This window comes from Aquarana catesbeiana, linkage group LG05 (assembly GCF_042186555.1).
Source record: "Aquarana catesbeiana isolate 2022-GZ linkage group LG05, ASM4218655v1, whole genome shotgun sequence".
Classification (NCBI taxonomy): Eukaryota; Metazoa; Chordata; class Amphibia; order Anura; family Ranidae; genus Aquarana; species Aquarana catesbeiana.
In genome coordinates this window covers 364023036-364043138 of record NC_133328.1, presented here as the reverse complement: position 1 = coordinate 364043138, position 20103 = coordinate 364023036, and the positions used below count along the sequence as shown (strand labels likewise).

The 20103-nt window shown below is 47.0% G+C and overlaps 1 protein-coding gene across 9 annotated transcripts in view; it reads right to left on the bottom strand.

Annotated features, from left to right (window-relative positions):
• Positions 1–11833, bottom strand: part of ZCCHC2 (zinc finger CCHC-type containing 2) — a 194742-nt gene extending 182909 nt beyond the window's left edge. For all 9 annotated transcript variants that reach the window (XR_012244473.1, XM_073630916.1, XM_073630917.1 and 6 more), the window contains exon 1: positions 11002–11833. Coding sequence is in view for 8 of the 9 variants with exons in the window: in XM_073630916.1 (XP_073487017.1) it covers positions 11002–11820 (819 nt within the window). In the remaining variant the exon portion in view is untranslated. The remainder of the gene's footprint in view (positions 1–11001) is intronic.
• Between the last annotated feature and the right edge of the window lie 8270 nt (positions 11834–20103).

Genomic DNA, 20103 nt, shown 5'->3' with positions numbered 1-20103 from the left:
TATTATTACATAAGGGTCCCCAAAGCCCCCCTAATTACATCGGGGTCACCAGAGAGCGTGTCACGTCACCTGCCACCAGATTTGGATTGTGTATACAGAGAGGCTGGGTATAGTTTCCCCCCTCCATATGGTCTGCACCTACCAGCTCAGGAGAGATTCGTGTGAGAAAGTTCCTCCCGACTATATGATATGGGCGGAGCAAGGGAGGAGACTGACTCTCACACTGATCTCCAGGCTCTGGCTGTGTCACTGAAGCACGGAGTGCAGACTTAGTGAGTGCCGCAGCTGTGCGGGAAGAGCTGTGTCCAGCAGCCTGCAACTCTCTCGTGGTAGGGCCAACCCTGGACTGAGGGCTATGGGCCCCAGATTCGGGGCTCCAACCTCAATAGCCACCCCTTAACTGCATGGGTGTATTTTACAGAGAGACAGAATATCAACCAAAAATCCAGAAAAGACACGATACAAATGTTATAAATTGAGTTGCAGTTCAGTGAGTAAAATAAGTATTTGATCCCTTACCAACCAACAATAATTCTGGCTCCCACAGACTGGCTACAGTATGTGCTCATGTGGTACACAGATTAGTCTTGTCAATTTAAGAAGGTGCTCCTAAAGACAACTCGTGTGCATAAAAGATACCTGTCCACAGAATCTCTTTCTTTCATTCAAACCTGACGATCATGGGCAAGAGCAAAGAGGAGTCAAAGGACATCAGGAACAAATTGTAGACCTGCACAAGGCTGGAATGGGCTACAAGACCATCAGCAAGAAGCTTGGTGAGAAGGAGACAACTGTTGGAGCAATTATTCACAAATGCAAGAAATACAAAATAACCATCAATCACCCTCAGTCTGGAGCTCCATGCAAGATTTTACATCATGGGGGAGGAGCTTGTGAATGATCTCAGGGCAGTTGGGACCACAGTCACCAAACAAACCATTGGTAACACAATACGCCGCAATGGATTGAAATCCTGCAGCGCCTGCAAGGTCCCCCTATCTGAAGAAGGCACACATACAGGCCCATCTGAAGTTTGCCAATGAACATCTAAATGATTCAGAGAAGGATTGGAAGAAAGTGCTGTGGTCAGGTGAGACCAAATCTGAGCTCTTTGCCATTAACTTCGCTCGCCGTGTTTGGAGGAAGAAAAATGCTGACTATGACCCTGAGAACACCATCACTATAGTCAAGCATGGAGGTGGAAACATGATGCTTTGGGGCTGTTTCTCTGCTAAAGGTACAGGCAGACTTTTCAGCACTGAGGGGCCTATGGACTGGGCCATGTATTATAAAAATCTTAGATAAGAACCTTCTTCCTTCAGCCAGAACACTGAAGATGGGTCGTGGATGATTCTTCCAGCATGACAATGACCCAAAACATACTGCCAAGGCAACAAATGAGTGGCTCAAGAACAAGTACATTAAGGTCATGAAGTGGCCCAGGGCCAGTCTCCAGACCTTAATCCTATAGAAAATTTATGGAGGGAGCTGAAACTGAGTTGCCAAGCGACAGCCAAGAAACCTTAAGGATTTAGAGAAGATCTGTAAGGAAAGGTGGACCAAAATCCCTCCTGAGATGTGTGCAAACCTGATAACCAACTACAAGATACCTCTTACCTCTTTGCTTGCCAAGGGTTTTTCCACCAAGTACTAAGTCATGTTTTGCTTGGGGATCAAATACTTATTTTACTCACTGAACTGCAACTCAATTTAGAACATTTGCAGTATGTTTTTTTCTGGATTTTTGGTTGATATTTTGTCTCTATCATTTAAAATACACCTATGATAAAAATGATAGACCTTTCCTTTCTTTGTAAGTGGGCAAACTTACAAAATTTGCAGGGGATCAAATAATTATTTTCCCCATTGTAAGTACCTGTAATAAATAAAATATTTTCTGCCCAATCCAGTCATGGGATCTGGCTCCCCTGTATCAGCCAGCGGTGGCTGCAAGGAAGAGGAGAGAGCACCGACAATGGATTGAAGCCTAGGGGAGATCATGTGACTGGAGTTGCCTTAAAAGAAGTATACAATACATCTTTCTTATACAGGTTAGTCAGTATACAGTAGGTGTCAGAAGTGAGGAAGGAACATTTTAAAGATTAGATTTAGCCTGGAATTCTACTTTATTGGCCAGTCCACACTGGAATGCTCATACTCCCCATGCAGTCGCTTGCATTCCAGTTTTGCCAGCCCATTCATTTGAAACACTGGAAAAAAAGAAGATCTTGTTAGCATAAAAAAGTTTATGTATACTTCCCAAATAACAGGAGTGATTGTGTGAATGAAGCCTAAGGCCTCTGAAAGAAGCTTCAGGCTAACCTGCATATGCACATTGAGTCATTTAGAGGTGTATTTAAGAGCAGCATTCAGGGGCATAAAAAAAACACCCCAAACCTGCATTCAGAGAAGAATTTTCCAGCGTAATTTACGCACATGCATAAGCGCAGCTAAACACACCTAAACACGCAAGCCTATGTGCGTAAATTCTAGTGGCTATATTAAATGAATACATTTTAGCCCATATAATCCATCTACAATCATGCACATGAAAATGCGGCATCAGAGGCATTTTTTCAGCCAACTTATGGCAGCATATTTGGTGTATTTTTTCCACATGCATGAGGACTTACAGTGATTGTACAGTAAAAACTTTTTTTTTTTATTTTAAGAAATAAGGGAACACTCATGTTATACTTACAAGGATGCGCAAAACATTGCCCGATGCCCAGGACATGCAGTTTCGGGTGCTGGGAAGGTTTTTTCTTTTTTACATTTAGCTCTGCTGCATGCAAGCAGCAGGGTTTTATGTGGTGCAATTTTCATGTCAGTTTTCAGTGCGATTACCAAAGGTAGTTGTTCAGCGGTTCTGGTGCAATGCAGATACGATTCAGGGATGTGATTGTGAATACCTTTTTGAATCAATGCGAATTTAGTACTGCTGCGGTTTTATATCTGCCTACATATGCCAGAAATGTCGTCCATTCTCTTCTCTACAAAACTCACTTTCATCCACTTCTATGAAAATCTGTCTTCTAGCCACTTCCAAGCAACACCAGCTATGAATCGCATCCCATGTGAAGTTATCTCAGAATGCCACTATACTCTGTGCTGTGCAAATCTAGAATGCATCACTCCAAACTGGCACGGGACCCTTTTTTTTAACCAGAGCGAAATCGCACCACATAGATGTGAACGTCCTTTATAGAAAACAATTTTTAGGCGCCATACGAATCTAGGTCTTTCAGGTCGCATGTAATCCACATCAGATTTGTATCAGCGTGAACCATTAATAAGGGTCCAGTCACACCTGGGCATTTTGGGATTGCAGCAGAATTGCTGCGATTCTGCCACAATTTGTTGCGCGATTTATCGTGCAGAAAATATGTGAAGCTTGTCGCACAAAAAGGAGCAAGAGCTTCTTTTGGGAGACAAACTTTACCCAGTGTAATTTGCCACGACTGCCATGCGACAATCATGGCAAAACCGCATCACGTTTTAGTTACCATTGAAAATAATGACACCTGAACCTGTGTTTTGCAGTTGTAGTGCGTTTTGAGATTGTGGGCAGAATTACGATTCTGCCGCAATCCCAAAATGCCCAAGAGTGAATGGAGCCTCACGGAGCAGACACCAGAGCTCGATTTTAATGCTCTGCATGCGCTTATACTGAGCACTCAAGCGCTTCCTTGTGTGAGGGTAACCTGATGAAATACATTTTTTCCCCCTTCTTATTGGGGCCGGCGCCTCATTTTCTCACTCAGCGGATGCACTTCTGTTGAGTGTTAAGAGTCCAACACTCCCCTTTGCATACTGCTGAAATATACATGCCGTTTACACTAGAACAACACGTTTAGGTGTGCTTTTGCTCTACACATGTGGGGTAGCCCATTCAATTTAATAGACTGCTCTTCACATGACAAACATGTCAAAGTAGCTTTTTGCACACTGAGCTCCTCACATTGTAATGCGTTTGTACACACAAAAAAATATTAACAAAGAATGGAACCACAAGTGTGACACATTTTTACATGTTTTGGAAACGTGTGCAACAACACGTGAATTTGCACGCGTTTACAAAATGTTCAGGTGTAAATGGGATAGGGCTGAAACAACTAATCGATTCTGAAAATAGTTGTCAACTATTTTCAGAATCGATTAATCAGCCAGCCGATTAATTGGCCTGCATACAGAATTCATTATTTGTTTACATATCAGGAAATACAGCGAAGCACACATACAGCTCAGTACACCATCCATACATATCAATAAGTGCCTGTGAATGTGTGAGGAGCAATGCCTCGTGGGACATGTAGTCCTGGGCAGGAAGTGAGTGGTTCTAAAGGCAGAAGTTTTTTTTACCTTGCTATAGGGGTGCTCTATATTATACTTTGCAGCTTGCTATTGGGGCACTCTGAAGGCAGGAGGAGCCAGAGGAGTCGGTGGGGGGACCCAGAAGAGGAGAATCAGGGCTGCTGTGTGCAAAAGCATTACAGAGCAGGTAAGTATAACATGTTTGTTGTTTAAAAAAAAAAAAATCACTTTAACCACTTGCCTACCAGGCACTTACACTCCCTTCCTGCCCAAGCCATTTTTCAGCTTTCAGCGCTGTTGCACTTTGAATAATTGTGCGGTCTTGCTACACTGTACCCAAACACATTTGTTATCATTTTCTTCACACAAATAGAGCTTTCTTTTATTGGTATTTAATCACTGCTGGTTTTTTTTTTTTTTTTTTTTTTTTTGTAAAAAATAAGACCAAAAATTTAGAAAAAAAAAAAATAAAATGTTTTTTACTTTTTTTCTGTCAGTAAAGTTTGTAACTGAGTAATTTATTCGCCTTCACTGATGTGCGCCAATGAGGTGGCACTGATAGGCTGAACTTGTGGGCATTGATGAGGAGGCACTAATATGCCGCACTTATGGGCACTGATATATGGCACTGACTGGCATTGCTAATGGGCCTAGACTGGTGGCACTTGTGGGCACTGATTGTGGCATTGGTGGGCAGTGATTGGTGACACTGTATGGCTATATTGTAATCAGGGCACCGATGATCAGTGCCCCGATTACATTCCTAGATGTCCCCCTATGTGGAGATGCCGCTGATCAGCTCTCCTCACCACACACTGTTTGTGTAAGGCGAGGTGAGCCGATTACCGATATCTCCGTGTTTACATGTGACCGGCTGTGATTGGACACAGCCGATCACATGGTTAAAGAGCTGCGGACACGGCTCTTTACAGCGATTGGGGTCGCACTGTGTCCTAGCAACACGACCTAACCACGATCGCCGCGCTGCACACCCCTCGCGGGCGCGCGAGAGCGGCCGTTCTGGGACGCCATCATATGACGGCGTCCCAGAATGAGAGCCGAGCCGCACCGCCCCGCCGTCATTTGACGGTGGGCGGGAAGCAGTTAAAGACTCTGCAGGGAAGATTATCTGAACCCAATGAAGGTGGTGGCTGATAGACTGGAGGTAATAGAAGGCATTACAATTACATTTAAAGTAAACTTTTACCAGTATTGTGCATTATATTTAAAATAATCATATCCATGAAAAATTACATAAAATTATATATAGGTAATATATATTATTACTTTCACAGTATAATTGAACCCTTTATAGTAGCGATTATTGCAAACACGCACAGCAAAAGGCACTGCAGAAATCGATCAAAAGCAAACTGCATTGGTGTGAACTGAACCTAATGCTGGCCATACACATCGATTTTTGGATGAGAATATTCATTATGAAAAATCTTTGTACATTCACTGAATGAAAGAATGTTGTTTGAAAATTTCTCTTGCTTTTAAATATTGAGTTTTAAAATGAATGTAATTACTGAAAGAAGACTACATACACTGTCTAAAAATTCCTTTGACCGAGAGATTTTCTATTCTGCTCCTTTGAATTTTTCCATCACTGGGGTCAAAAACTGGCAATTTGACCCCACTAATGATTAAAAAAAAAAAAAAAAAATCGAACGAACATTCCTAAAATCAACATTGTTTTTGTATGGCCAGCATCAGTGACAGCAGGCACAGGTAGCTTTTATCAAGCCACCTGCCTATGACAAGAAAGTCTGTCATACATAATATAGTACAGTTCTATCTACAAATCCGCAAAAAAGCCTTTCATTTTTTTTTCTTTAACCACCTCAATACAGGGCACTTTCACCCCCTTCCTGCCCAGGCCATTTTTCAGTTTTCAGCGCTGTCGCACTTTGAATGAAAATTGCGCGGTCATGTTACACTGCACCCTAATGAAATTTTTATCATTTTTTCTACACAAATAGAGCTTTCCTTTGGTGGTATTTGATCACCTCTGCGGTTTTTATTTATTGCGCTATAAACAAAAGAAGAGGGCCATTTTTTTTAAAAATGATAATATTTTTTACTTTTTGCTATAATAAATATCCATTTTTTTTTTTTTTTTTTAAACAAATTTTTTCCTCAGTTTAGGCCGATATGTATTCTTCTACATATTTTTGGTTAAAAAAAAAATCCTGATAAGCGTATATTGATTGGTTTGCGCAAAAGTAATAGCGTCTACAAAATAGGGGATAGATTTATAACATTTTTATTATTTTTTTATTTTTTTTTTTTAACTAGTAATGGCGGCGATCTGCGATTTTTATTGTGACTGCGATATTGCAGCAGACATATCGGACACTTTTGACACATTTTTGGGACCATTCACATTTATACAGCGATCCGTGCTATAAAAATGCATTGATTACTGTGTAAATGTGACTGGCAGGGAAGGGGTTAACACTGGGGGGCGATCGAGGGGTTAATGTCTGTCCTAGGGAGGTGATTCTAACAGTGGGGGGAGGGAACTGACTGGGGGAGGTGACCGATCGGTGTCCCTATGTACAAGGGACACACCATCGGTCTCCTCTCCTCTGACAGGACGTGGATCTATGTTTACATACACAGATCCACGGTCCTGCTCTGTTACCTGGCAATCGCGGGTGCCCGGCGGACATCGCGGCCGCCGGGCACGTGCACCGGGTCCCGAGCGACGCAGCGGGCACGTGCCCCCCCCTAGTGGCTCGGGAGGGCAATCACGTCATATGACATCCGTCCAGAACAGCTGCCTCGTCCCGCCGTCATATGACGGTGGGCGGTAGCTTAGTGGTTAAATTAAAAATTTGATCTCCGAGTCTGATATTTACCATATTCAACCTCTAATAGTATATACAGTATATCTCTTCTGTCTGTTATTGTCAGAGGGGATTAAAGATTTTGCTCCCTAACCATATAGTTGGCTATTTATATTTACCACTGCATATTTAAGAATAAGTTGCCTTTTATTTTAAACTTTACATATGAACTAAACACCACACTTTTAAGGTTTTTATCCGATTAATCGAAACAATAATCAGCCAACTAATCGATTATGAAAATAATCGTTAGTTGCAGCCCTAAAATGGGGCCTTAGGCCTTGAGTACAGTGGCAGTTCAGTCCGCAAGCATAAAATTCTGACATTTTTAGGAGCCACAGGGTTACCATGCAGCACGGCAAAATCTACGATGGGCTGAAATATAAGGCGGCTGACGCTTTACCGAGCACACGTTCATGGACAGCAGGAATTCTGCATTCAAGGCATACATCCCTGAACACATACCACCCTAAATGTGAGAACTGCTCAGTGCTCCAACCACTGCATATTCCAGCTCGTCACAGACTGACAGGCTGCCAGCAGGGCTGGAAGTTGCCACCTGTGCCTTCCAGACCCCTGAAAATGGCAGGATTTGATGCTCGGGCCAAACCAGTCACAAGCCTCACCCAAAAGGGAATGTTCCACTTGGTTGCGCGTTTGCCCCCCACCCGCTGCAACATTTGCCACTATTTGGTGAGGGGGTGGCGGGTTTACCTGGTTTTGACAGGTACCCGCTACCACTTCCGGTCAGAGCTGAAAGTCACCCCCCCTTAATGCTCAGCAGAAGGCTGCGGGTGAAGAGAGTGCGACATTTCCCTTTTCAGACGAGCACCCAATCAGTGCTCGTCACACAGCAAGGTCTCTCCACTCAGTGCTATTTCCGGGTGCGGTGCTGGAGACAGGCCCGGTAGGTGAGCAGGAGATAGACAGTGCAATGTTAAAACCTCATTTAAATATGGTTTTGGTTAAAATTATTTTTTTATAATCAGGAGAAGTAGATAGTCATGGAGGGACAAGACGACTGGGGCCCTGATGTAATCACTTGAACAAGTAGTTTAAAAAAAAAAAAAAAAAAAAACCCTCACACCCCTGAAATAATGATTTTGCACAAAGCAGCCCTGAACCTCCTCAACTCATGTCCCCCGCCGATGCTCCTGGTGTATCCTCCCCGCTGAGTGCCCACCATAGCAAGACACTTGTTATGGGGGCACTCATGCAGGTTCACTCCAGAGCCGGAGTGTGTGTCCATAGACAAACACAGCGTTGCTCTGGCCCTTCCACCACTCCCTCCTCACTGGCTGTGATTGACAGCAGCAGAAGCCAATGGCTCAAAATGCATCCAATTTGCATATATGTGAACCGAGCCTTACATAGCTATAGCTGCAAAAGGGGCCAGTGATCAAGCAGGACTTAAATTTTCTGACTAAAAATAACAAACATGTTATACTTACCTGCTCTGTTGCAGTGGATTTGCACAGAGCAGCCCAGATTCTCCTCTTTTCGGGTCCCTCCCTCCTGTTGAGGCCCCCTCAGCAAGCAGCTTGTTATGGGGGCACCTGAGCCAAGTCACAGCTCCCTGTGTCCATTCGGATACAGAGCCACGGCCCGACCCCTTTTTTCTCCTCAATGGCTGACTGACTTTGACAGCAGCAGGAGCCAATGGTGCCTCGCTGCTGTCTCAGCTGAGGAGGGGAGTCCCGGGCAGCCAAGACACTCCTGCAACATTGCTGGATCGAGATGGGGCTCAGGTAGGTATTAGGGGGGCTGCCGCACAAAGAAGGCATTTTATCTTAATGCCTTTACAACCACTTTTTTTTTTACTTTAAAAACACCATCAGCCTTAAGAACCACTTTAAAGATACAAAATTCCAGCAGCCTTAAAAGCCTCATTACTAGGAGCCCTGTGTGCTGGGCTTTGTAGTCCCATGCGTGCCCAGGATGAGGCTTATGCCTAGTACACCCGATCAGAAAATCGGACGAAAAATACCACTTTTTCGAAACGACTGTACGATAATCAGTTAGTACACAGCTTTCGAGAGTCCATTATAACAGTTCATCCAAAAGGGACAGGCAGGAAAATTTCTCTTGTACGATTTTCGTTTAACCACTTGCCTAACGAGCACTTTGACCCCTTTCCTGCCCAGGCCAATTTTCAGCGCTGTTGCACTTTGAATGACAATTCCACGGTCATGCAACAAATGTACCCAAATGACAGTTTTAGATTTGAGACAGATAGCGCTTTCTTTTGGTGGTATTTAATCACCACTGGGTTTTTTAGTTTTTTTGCCATACAAATGAAAAAAGACCAAAAAATTGGGGAAAAAAAAACACAAACACACAAACGGTTTACTTAGTTTCTGTTATAAAATTTTGCAAACAGGTAATTTTTCTCCTTCACTGATGGGCACTTGACAGGTGGCACTGCTGGACACTGATAGGCAGCACTGATGAGGAGGCACTAATTGGCACTGTTGGATGCTCAAACAGGAGTATCATGTGCAAAAGGCCTAATATTTAGACCCCTTTCACACTGATGCAGATTTCAGGCATTGTAGTGCTAAAAAAAGCACCTGAAAACTGCCTCTCATGCCTCCCCAGTGTGGAGCTGCAGCTCGGCTGCCCCCATAGCAAGCTGCTTGCTGTGGGGGCACTTGACAGGGTGGAGGGGCCAGGAGAAGCGTAGATGGACCAGAGAAGAGGAGGATCTGGGCTAATCCACTGCGCAGAGCAGGCAAGTATGACATGTTTGTAATTTATATAGGAGAAAAAAAAAAATGAGACTTTACAATCACTTTAACAGATGAGTATGCGGGTCATGTGCAACCTTGATCACGTGTGCTATGACAGGAGCTAGTGTGGTGCACCCCGTGGCAGCTCTGATCACGTGTGCTATGACAGGAGCCGGTACGTTGTACCCCATGGAAGCTCTGATCACGTGTGCTATGACAGGAGCCGGTGTGGTGCACCCCGTGGCAGCTCTGATCACGTGTGCTATGACAGGAGCCGGTACGTTGTACCCCATGGAAGCTCTGATCACGTGTGCTATGACAGGAGCCGGTGTGGTGCACCCTGTGGCAGCTCTGATCACGTGTGCTATGAAAGGAGCCGGTGTGGTGCAGCTGCCCATGGCAGCTCTGATCACATGAGCAATGACAGGAGCCGGTGTGGTGCAGCCCTGATCACATGTGCAATGACAGGAGCCGGTGTGGTGCAGCCCATGGCAGCTCTGATCACGTGTGATTGACAGGAGCCGGTGTGGTGCAGCCCATGGCAGCTCTGATCACCTGTGATATGACAGGAGCCGGTGTGGTGCAGCCCATGGCAGCTCTGATCACCTGTGATATGACAGGAGCCGGTGTGGTGCAGCCCATGGCAGCTCTGATCACCTGTGATATGACAGGAGCCGGTGTGGTGCAGCCCATGGCAGCTCTGATCACGTGTGATTGACAGGAGCCGGTGTGGTGCAGCCCATGGCAGCTCTGATCACCTGTGATATGACAGGAGCCGGTGTGGTGCAGCCCATGGCAGCTCTGATCACCTGTGATATGACAGGAGCCGGTGTGGTGCAGCCCATGGCAGCTCTGATCACCTGTGATATGACAGGAGCCGGTGTGGTGCAGCCCATGGCAGCTCTGATCACGTGTGATTGACAGGAGCCGGTGTGGAGCAGCCCATGGCAGCTCGGATCACATGTGCTATGACAGGAGACGGTGTGGTGCAGCCCTGATCACATGTGATATGACAGGAGTCGGTATGGTGCACGGTGTGTGGAGGGAGTGCAGGGGGCGCCCAGTGCTCTCCATAGTAACCGTCCCCACCCCCTCCCAATTACCTCCAAGCGGCTCTTCCTGCTCATGGCCTCCCTCAGCTGGTCCAGACGCTCCCGCAGGGTGACCCTCTGGTGGAAGGAGAAGGCCGGGTGAAGGGACGCCATAGTAAACAGCAACAGCAGTTCCTCCCGAGAAGCCGCTATCTCGGCCGGCTTGCGCTCTCCGTCCTCCCAGCCCCCCAGCAGGCGCTCCATCCCCATGGCCGGCAGTAGGAGGAGGCGGTAGAGGCGGCCGGCCACCTCCCGGTTCTCAGAGCTGAGCAGTGCCAGGTACACGATAAGCCTGGAGCGGGCAGTACGGTCACTGAGGTCCCCCAGCTCCGGCTCTCCGGCCAGCCCGTTGGCTCTGCTCTCACAGTCCCGTAGGTAATGACAGTCCTTCCGGGCCAGGTCCTCCAGACATGAGCCCAAGAAGCGCAGCTCCAGCGGATTACACAAGTCCAGCAAGCCGCAGGCGAACTCCAACCTCTGAGCCGGGCCCAGCGACTGCACGAACCACTCGTACACCGACTCCCTCTGGAGCGGCCCGCTAGGACGGGAATACATCCCCCGCTCTTCCTCCTCCTCGTCCTCTTCTTCATCCGACGCCTTGTACGCGCTGCTTTTCCTCGGCGGCAGCTTCATCTTCAGCATTCTCGGCCCGTCCAGCCGAGCGGCATGCGAAGTCTCAGGCCCGTACAGCCGTTGCCATGGTCCGGGAGATCTCCCCGTCCGGGCTGACTGAGAAGAACTGGGCGTGTGAGGGGAGGGACCACAGGCGACTTCCAGAACGCTCGTTCCCTTTCCCCGGGTTCCACAGCTCGAGCCGTGACGTCTCAGCATTGTGACGTCAGCGGCGCTCGGCAAGGGAAAAGCCTGCTCGTTATTGGCTGAGCGCGGGATCCCCGCCACCTCCTCTCTGAGGAGAGCGTCGTTGGTGAGGACTCAGTACTGGGCGACATGTTACATGAAGGAGATAGAAGGATGGATGTGGTCGACGCTGGAAAGGCTTCTGCTCTCTTATCCTAAACTTGTATGCTTCACACAGAATCTCCCTCAAAAATTGATAAAAAGGAACACTGGAGCACCATACTGCTTAAATATACGTATGGGAACACCGGGGCACCATACTGCTTAAATATACGTATGGGAACACCGGGGCACCATACTGCTTAAATATACGTATGGGAACACCGGGGCACCATACTGCTTAAATATACGTATGGGAACACCGGGGCACCATACTGCTTAAATATACGTATGGGAACACCGGGGCACCATACTGCTTAAATATACGTATGGGAATACCGGGGCACCATACTGCTTAAATATACGCATGGGAACACCGGGGCACCATACTGCCTAAATATACGTATAGGAGCTGTGCCCGTTCATGCTATGATTAGTGGTGTAATTTGGTTTTGTCACCGTAGGGGCGGCCTGTCCATTATGGGCGCCGCCCCCTTATCCATGCCACCACCCTCCCTATCTATGCGCTCGGCCCCTTTTTAGGATGCCAGGCGCATGAATTTCTATGGCAGGGATGGGCAGAGGTGTGTTTTTTGAATGATTAGAGCCAGAGGCTCCAATAGCCTTCAAAATAGGGTGGGCTTGGGGTGCAGAGCATTACGTTCAGAGCCCACCCAGGTGTGTTGCAACAGGGAATGGATATTCCCTGTTGCAACACTGATCCTCCTCCCGGCCAATTGGGAAGTGGGCCTGACCCGCTACCCATCACTCGATTGGCTGAAAGGACAGGCAATCCTATTGGATGCCTAAAAGGAGTGGAGGAGACGCATGGCGGAAGTGAGGAGAAGACAGGAGCAGATGCCAGCCACAGCCTGATGCCCCAATCCCCGTCGCTGCCTGCCGCCTAGATGGGGTAAGACAGCGAGTGGGCTGGGGGGAGTTGGTGGGGGGGGTTATTTTCTGCCCCCCCAAACAAAAAACCACGAGCCGCCACTGGTTTTGTGCTGCCCTAGGCAAGACTAAAAACAGCCCCCCTCTAAATTTGTCACACCCCAATCGATCTAATACTGTATAGGCAACACTTTAAAAGCCTTTACAGGTTACCACTTTAGTTTTATAAAGGAGGTCTAGTGCTAGAATTACTGCCCATAACTCGACCTTCCTCACATGTGTGGGACGAGAGCTGTGTGCGTGCGGGACCAACACGTGCATTCATCTTTGCGTGGGAGGATGGGGGCACCTTAATTTTTTTATTTTAATTTTATTTTTACACTGTTGCTTCCATTTTTTATCACTTTTATTGCTGTCACAAGGAATGTAAACATCCCTTGTGACAGGTACTCTTTATGGAGAGATCTGGGGTCTATAAGACCCCAAATCCCTCCTCTGCACTCAAAAGCATGCTGCTTGTAATAGTAATAGCAAAGAAGCCGACCACCGCCTCAGCTGCAGGCATCATCCCGGTACAGATGCCACCCCAGGCAAATGCCTTGTTTGCCCCGCGGTAGATACGCCTCTGGCTACAATGACACGTTTAGGCATGTTTTTGCTCTACAAGTGTAGGGCAGCCCATTCATTTCAGTAGACTCCACGCAAAAACATTTTAGATATAGCATTTTGCACCCTGAGCTTTGCACATTTTAATGCGTTTGTACACAAACCGACATCTGCTTGCCACGTTTGGCATGCTATTAATGAATGGCACCACAAGTGCTACGCATTTTTACACTTTTTGGAAACGTGTCAATTTGCGCACGTTTTCAAAATGCCCAGGCATGAATCCCGGCCTTAGGCCTTGTGTCTCAGAGGCTGCTTGCCCTCTTTTAGTGGCCTGGGAGCGTCTGCTTCTCCTTGGAGGCCTTCCGAACTTGGGTATTTTTTTTTTTTTTTAACACCGCACTACACTGTATTATATACTGTGTACACCGCCCGAAGTCTATGTGAAACTGTATTATATACTGTGTACACCGCCTGCACTGTGTTTTCTACTGTACACCGCCGAATGCACTGTATATATAGGCTACGCTGAATGCAGGGTGTGTGTGCGTGTGTGTGTGTATATATATATATATCTATAATATTTCCCCCCTCACCTTCCAGGACAGCTACTTGAGAGATGATTGGCTCCGCCCTCTACAGGAAATACAAATCAGATACAATTTAAAAGGCCCCTCCCTTTCCTCTGACCCTCAGTTGTTTTGTGTTTCCAGACCCTCCAGGAGCACCAACACGTTTTTTGTTTTCTTAAGGTCTGGAACTGTGGTTGGTGGACCCCCCTTCTATGCTTTCATCCAGGACTAGTTGTGGCCAAGTCCTGGATGATAGTCTGTACCAGAAGGGTTCCCTATTTCTAAGGGTTACTTTCCTATGTAAATGGTGGCAACTCCCTTCCTTTTTTCCCCAGCGCTGCTGTGTGGAACTGTGTCCTCCTAAATGCTTCTTTTCGGTGTACCAAGATGGCGTCAGGAGGACTTCCGGTGATGCAGCAAGATGGCGCGGGAACCGGAAGTCACATGACACACTTCCGGACGCCGAGTTTTTAAAAGGAGCATGGTGTGGAGACACTGAGGACATGCTGCAGGGGAATGGCCTGCTAGAAACGCCATTCTAAGTGCAGTTTTTGCGGTACAGCAGCAGTCTTCTCTATGACCGTTCTCCGCTTGCTTCTTGGAGCTTGAGGACAGGTCTGAGGATGGAAAGTCCGCTCGTATTGAACCAACGGCAGCATCCGGGTCCCATACTGCCCCAAGGTAAGCCCTTGTCTGTGGATAGCTACAGCAAGGGACTTTTTTTGTATGGAACCTTTTAATTTATGGTCCTTGTTTCTGCTTTTTTCTAGGCCAAACCGGTGTAGAAGAAATGTGGGAACTGTAGGGCCAGGCTCTCTGATAGTTATAAAAAGCTATTTTGTGAGGATTGTATTCCACCCAAAACTAGTTCAGAGTCTTCCTCCTTTAAGGAGTTAATAACTTCTATGAAGGAGGTAGTGGACTCTTTTCGGTTACTTAATGACAGGTTTACTAGTCCCCCTAGGCCCTTCCTCATCTAGACCCATAGCTCAAGATCCTTCAACCTCTGCCAGGTCCCTTCCCTTGTTAGTATCTGAGACTATTAGTTCTTGCGATACCTCTGATCTGGAAGAAGGTGAGAATCCAGTCTCTTCATCTGATGAAAAGTCTGCATCAGAGGAGGATACAGGTAGCTCATCTAAGTATCTTTTCCAGTCAGGATATTGATGAACTACTAAAAGCAATTTATACCTCAGAGCATGCCACAACAAGCCCAATCTGTACAGGTTAAAATGTATAGGGGCCTACAGGGACGAAAATCTAAAACCTTTCCGGTACACCAGTCCCTTAGGGACATGATTCATGGACACAAAAGAAGATTTCATTTTCAGTCTGAATTTGAGGAGGTTTTCTTTAAATGTCCAAGATTAGATGCCCCTATGTCGCAGGTGTCCAAAAGATCAGATCTTTCTTTCGAAGATTCTGGGCCTGGGATGCTTCAGCTTTTTCTTTAGGCCCAGCGGTAGGATCCACCTGTGTGGCTAGAATTTTAGACGTATGGGTTCAGCGTCTGGATGATCTTCTGGCATCTGACACCCCCAAAGAAGAGATTAGAGAATCCCTCCCACCCATTGCCAAGTCAGTCGCCTTCTTAGCTGATACAGCAGCAGATTCAGTGAAATCCGCAGCCAGGGCTTCTGCTCTCATTAATTCAGCTAGGCGAGCTATCTGGCTTAAATCTTGGGAAGGTGACCTTACTTCCAAGAATAAGCTCTGTGGCATTCCCTTCAAAGGCAAACTCTTGTTCTGTTCTTCCTTAGAAGAGGTCTTAACTCGTTCCTCTGATAAAGGTAAACTATTCCTTTCCAAAGGAATAATTCCCAGAATAAGAGGCCTTTTCGTGGCTTCCAAAACAAGGCTAATTTTAAAGGCAACAGACTAAAAAGAAATGGTCCTTTAACAAAGACAAACAAAAAGGGGGGGCTCCCTTTGCTCCTTCAGCCCCTTCCAAAAATACCCAGTGACGCCAGGTTAGGGGTAGGGGGAAGATTGTGCCATTTCATCAAGGAATGGGCAGAGATTTCCACCAATTCCTTTATCCTTCAAACTCTGGAGAAAGGTTACAGGTTGGAATTCTTCCTCCTTCAGAAGTTTTTTCTTACCCACCTGCCGAGAGACCAAGAGAGACGGCAAGCCATGTTAAATTTGATTTCTGCGTGGGAGACAGAGGGAGTTATTTCTCCTGTCCCAGGAATTCAGAAGTTCCGGGGATTTTATTCTCACGTCTTTCTGGTCAAGAAAGCTTCCGGCGGCTTTCGTATAGTCATAAATTTAAGCGTCCTGAACAAATAAATAGTTTACAGACGTTTCCGAATGGAGAACATTTATTCGGTAAGAAATCTGTTGCTGCCAAAGGTCTTCATGGTGTACCTGGACCTTCAGGACACTTATCTTCATGTACCAATCTGCCAGAACCACCAAAGGTTCCTCAGGTTTGCAGTTATCGTGGGAAACGAGCCATCTCACTGGCAGTTCATGCCCTTCCTTTTGGTCTCTCGGCAGCACTGAGGATTTTTACAAAAATCATGGCCGAAGTCATGGCCTTTTTTCGTATTCAAAGTGTATCAATCGTTCCATATCTAGACAATTTTTAGATTTTTGCTCGGGACAAGGAGTCCCTTATTCAAGACCTACAGTTGGTTTTGCGGACCTTTCAAAAATTAGGGTGGAAGGTCAACCAGCAGAAGTCTTGCCTGGTACCCTCACAGAGCATACTTTTCCTGGGTTATCTAATAGACTCTGTTGCCCTGAAGATTTTTCTTCCCGAAGAGAAAATTGTGAAAATTCTTCTCTCTGTGCGGGCCTTCAAACTGCTCCCTCAGACCTCCCTTCGGTGGATCATGCAGTTGCTGGGTCTTATGACGGCGGCCATTCCAGGGGTGCCTTGGGCCCAATTGCACTCCAGACCCCTTCAGGCTTTTCTTTTGCTTCATTGGGATCGCAGGAAAGATTCTCTGGTACAGCTGGTAAAACTACCAGAAGGGAATTTTCTAGATCTCGCCTGGTGGGAGCAGCGGGAACATCTGCAGAGAGGGAAGGATTGGACACAACATTCCCCGGTCAAAATTACCACAGACGCCAGTCTGTGGGGTTGGGGTGCTCACTCACAGGACTGGCAAGCACAAGGAGCCTGGTTTCCAGAGGAAGCAGGTCGCTCCTCAAATTTCAGAGAACTTCTGGCTGTGAGGAAAGCACTTGTATCTCTGGGAGAGAGGGTCTATTCAAAAGACCTATTAATATTTTCAGACAATACCACAACAGTGGCGTACCTGAACAAGCAAGAGGGCACTCTCTCAGAATCGCTTCTGTCATTAACACAGCAGATTCTGTCCTGGGCGGAGATCTATGTCACTTCAGTAAGGGCAGTCCACATCAAGGGGTCAGAAAATGTGCTGGCGGACTTTTTGAGCAGGGTGAGCATCAGTTCCAGCGGTTGGGAACTACATCAAGGCACGTTCCAGGAGGTGGTGCTAAGATGGGGTCTCCCCACAGTGGATCTTTTTGCCTCCAGTCTCAACAAGAAACTTCCGGCGTTCTTCTCTCTGGATTGAGAAACAGAGTCCTTGGGGACGGATGCTCTGTCCTTCCCATGGGACTTCAACCTGGCTTATGCCTTCCCTCCTTTTCCCCTTTTGCCCCTAGTGGTTCGGAAAATTATTCAGGACAGGGCAGAAGTTGCTTTGATTGCCCCCTGGTGGCCCAGGAGGAGTTGGTTCTCCTCTCTGAAGGCCCTATCTGTGTATCCTCCCTGGCCCCTACCAGTTCGGAAGGATCTGTTCCATCAGGGACCGGTGTTACATCCAAACCCTCAGACCTTCCATTTGACGGCCTGGAGGCTGAGCGGCGCATCCTACAGTTAAAGGGGTGTTCAGAGAGGGTTATTCAAACTATGCTGGACAGCCGTAAGATGGTTACAAGAAGAATCTATGGGAAAGTTTGGAAAACTTTTATTTCCTGGCAAAGGAAAACTGGTTTAGATTCTTTTTCCACTCCCTGTATATTAGATTTTTTGCAGGGGGGGGTGGAAAAGGGGCTCACTGTCAGCACCCTTAGGGTTCAGATTGCTGCCCTATCTTTATGTACAGAGAGAAGACTATCGGAAGATTCCTTAGTCAGGAGGTTCCTTTTAGCCAGATCTAGACATACTCCCAGGGTCATCTAACATGTTCCTCCCTGGGATCTGTCATTGGTATTAAATGCACTAACAAGGGCTCCTTTTGAGCCTTTGCATGAGGCTTCCTTGAAAATTATTTCTTTGTAGTTGTCCTTCCTTTTGGCTATTACGTCAGGGCGAAGGATTTCTGATCTAGAGTCTCTTTCCGGTAAAGATCCCTTCCTGAGGATTTTAGAGGACTGGGTAGTGATTTAGACCTGATCCACTCTATTGACCCAAAGTTTCTTCCAACTTTCATAGGTCTCAGGAGATAGTCCTTCCTAGTTTCTGCACCTCTCCCAAAAATGCGGAAGAGGAAAGGTTTAGTCTTGTAGACGTAAAGAGATGTCTTTTGCTTTATCTAGAAAAGACCAGTGGGTTTAGGAGTTCATCCCAACTGTTAGTTTTATTCAGTGGCTCCAAGAAGGGATCCAAAGCATCTAAAAGTTCTATTGCTAGGTGGATTAGGGGAGCTATCTATGAGGTATATAAAGCGTCAGGTTGCACCCCTCCTTCTAGAATTAGGGCCCATTCAACGAGATCCATGGCCACATCATGGGCAGAAAGAGCAGGAGCTTCATGGGAAGAAATCTTTAATGCTGCCGTCTGGTCCTCCTCTCATGCATTTGTCAAGCATTATAGAGTTCAGATGCTTTCCAGCCAGGACCTTTCCTTTGGTAGGAAAGTGCGTCAGGCTGTCGTCCCTCCCTAAGGTATAAAATCTTGCTTATCCTCTCAAGTAGCTGTCCTGGAAGGTGAGGGGGGAAAACCCCCGTTAGACTTACCGGTAACGGTATTTCCAGGAACCTTCCAGGACAGCGTCTATATTCCCACCCTATTCTATTTTTTTCACTGGTCAACCGTGTTTTCCTGGTGGTGGTGTGTTTTATGGTTTCTATTTTTTTCCTCTGCCGAGTGCACCTTCGGTGGAGGTTACTTGATCTTCTAAACAACCGAGGGTCAGAGGAAAGGGAGGGGCCTTTTAACCACTTGCCGCCCGCCCTATTACATAATGACGGCGGCAAAGTGGTTTGATAATCCTGATCGGAGGTCATATGACGTGATCAGGATTACCTGCTATTGGCGCGCACCACGGCGATCGGGGATGACACTTGTCCCTCGGACACAGCGCATCCCCGATCAGGGTAAACAGCCAATAAAATTGGCTGTTTACCATGTGATCGGCTTTGTCCAATAACCGCCGATCATCTGTCATAACAAATCGGGCACGCACGCAGTGCGTGCCGCCGGGGGTGCGCAGCGCGCCGATCGGAGAAGGCGAGTGTCCCTCGGACACAGCGCATCTCCGATCAGGGTAAACAGCCAATGAAATGGCTGTTTATCCATGTGATCGGCTGTGTCCAATCACAGCCGATCACAAGTATAAACACTGTGGCGGTTTCCATGGATCTCTCCTTCTCTCTTCTCACACACCGATCGTGGAGAGATCTGATCAGTGAGTAAAACATCTTTATTTTTACTGTCTGCACAACACGAACCCCCCCCCCCTCATCAATAAAAAGAACCTGTCACAGCCCATCAGGATCTGTCACAGCCCATCATTGGTACCGCTATCAGCACCGCCACCGCCATCAGCACCGCCATCGGTACCATCTGGATCTGACAGCCCATCTGTCACACAGGCCGCCATCAGTACCATTAATGGTACCGCTATTAGTACTGCCATCGGTAACATCTGGATCTGATAGCCTATCTGTCACACAGGCCCGCCATCACTACCGTCCCACAATCCCGCCATAAGTACCGCCAAAAGTACCACCATCATGTCCCAAAGAGTTTATACACCTGAGGAGGCATATAACATCCTTACCATGTCGGATGATGAGAGCAGCGGGGAGCTCTCATTATCCGATTCTGGTTCGGAATACGAGCCAGTGGAGGGTAGCGGATCGGAGTCCGAGTCAGCGGAGGAAA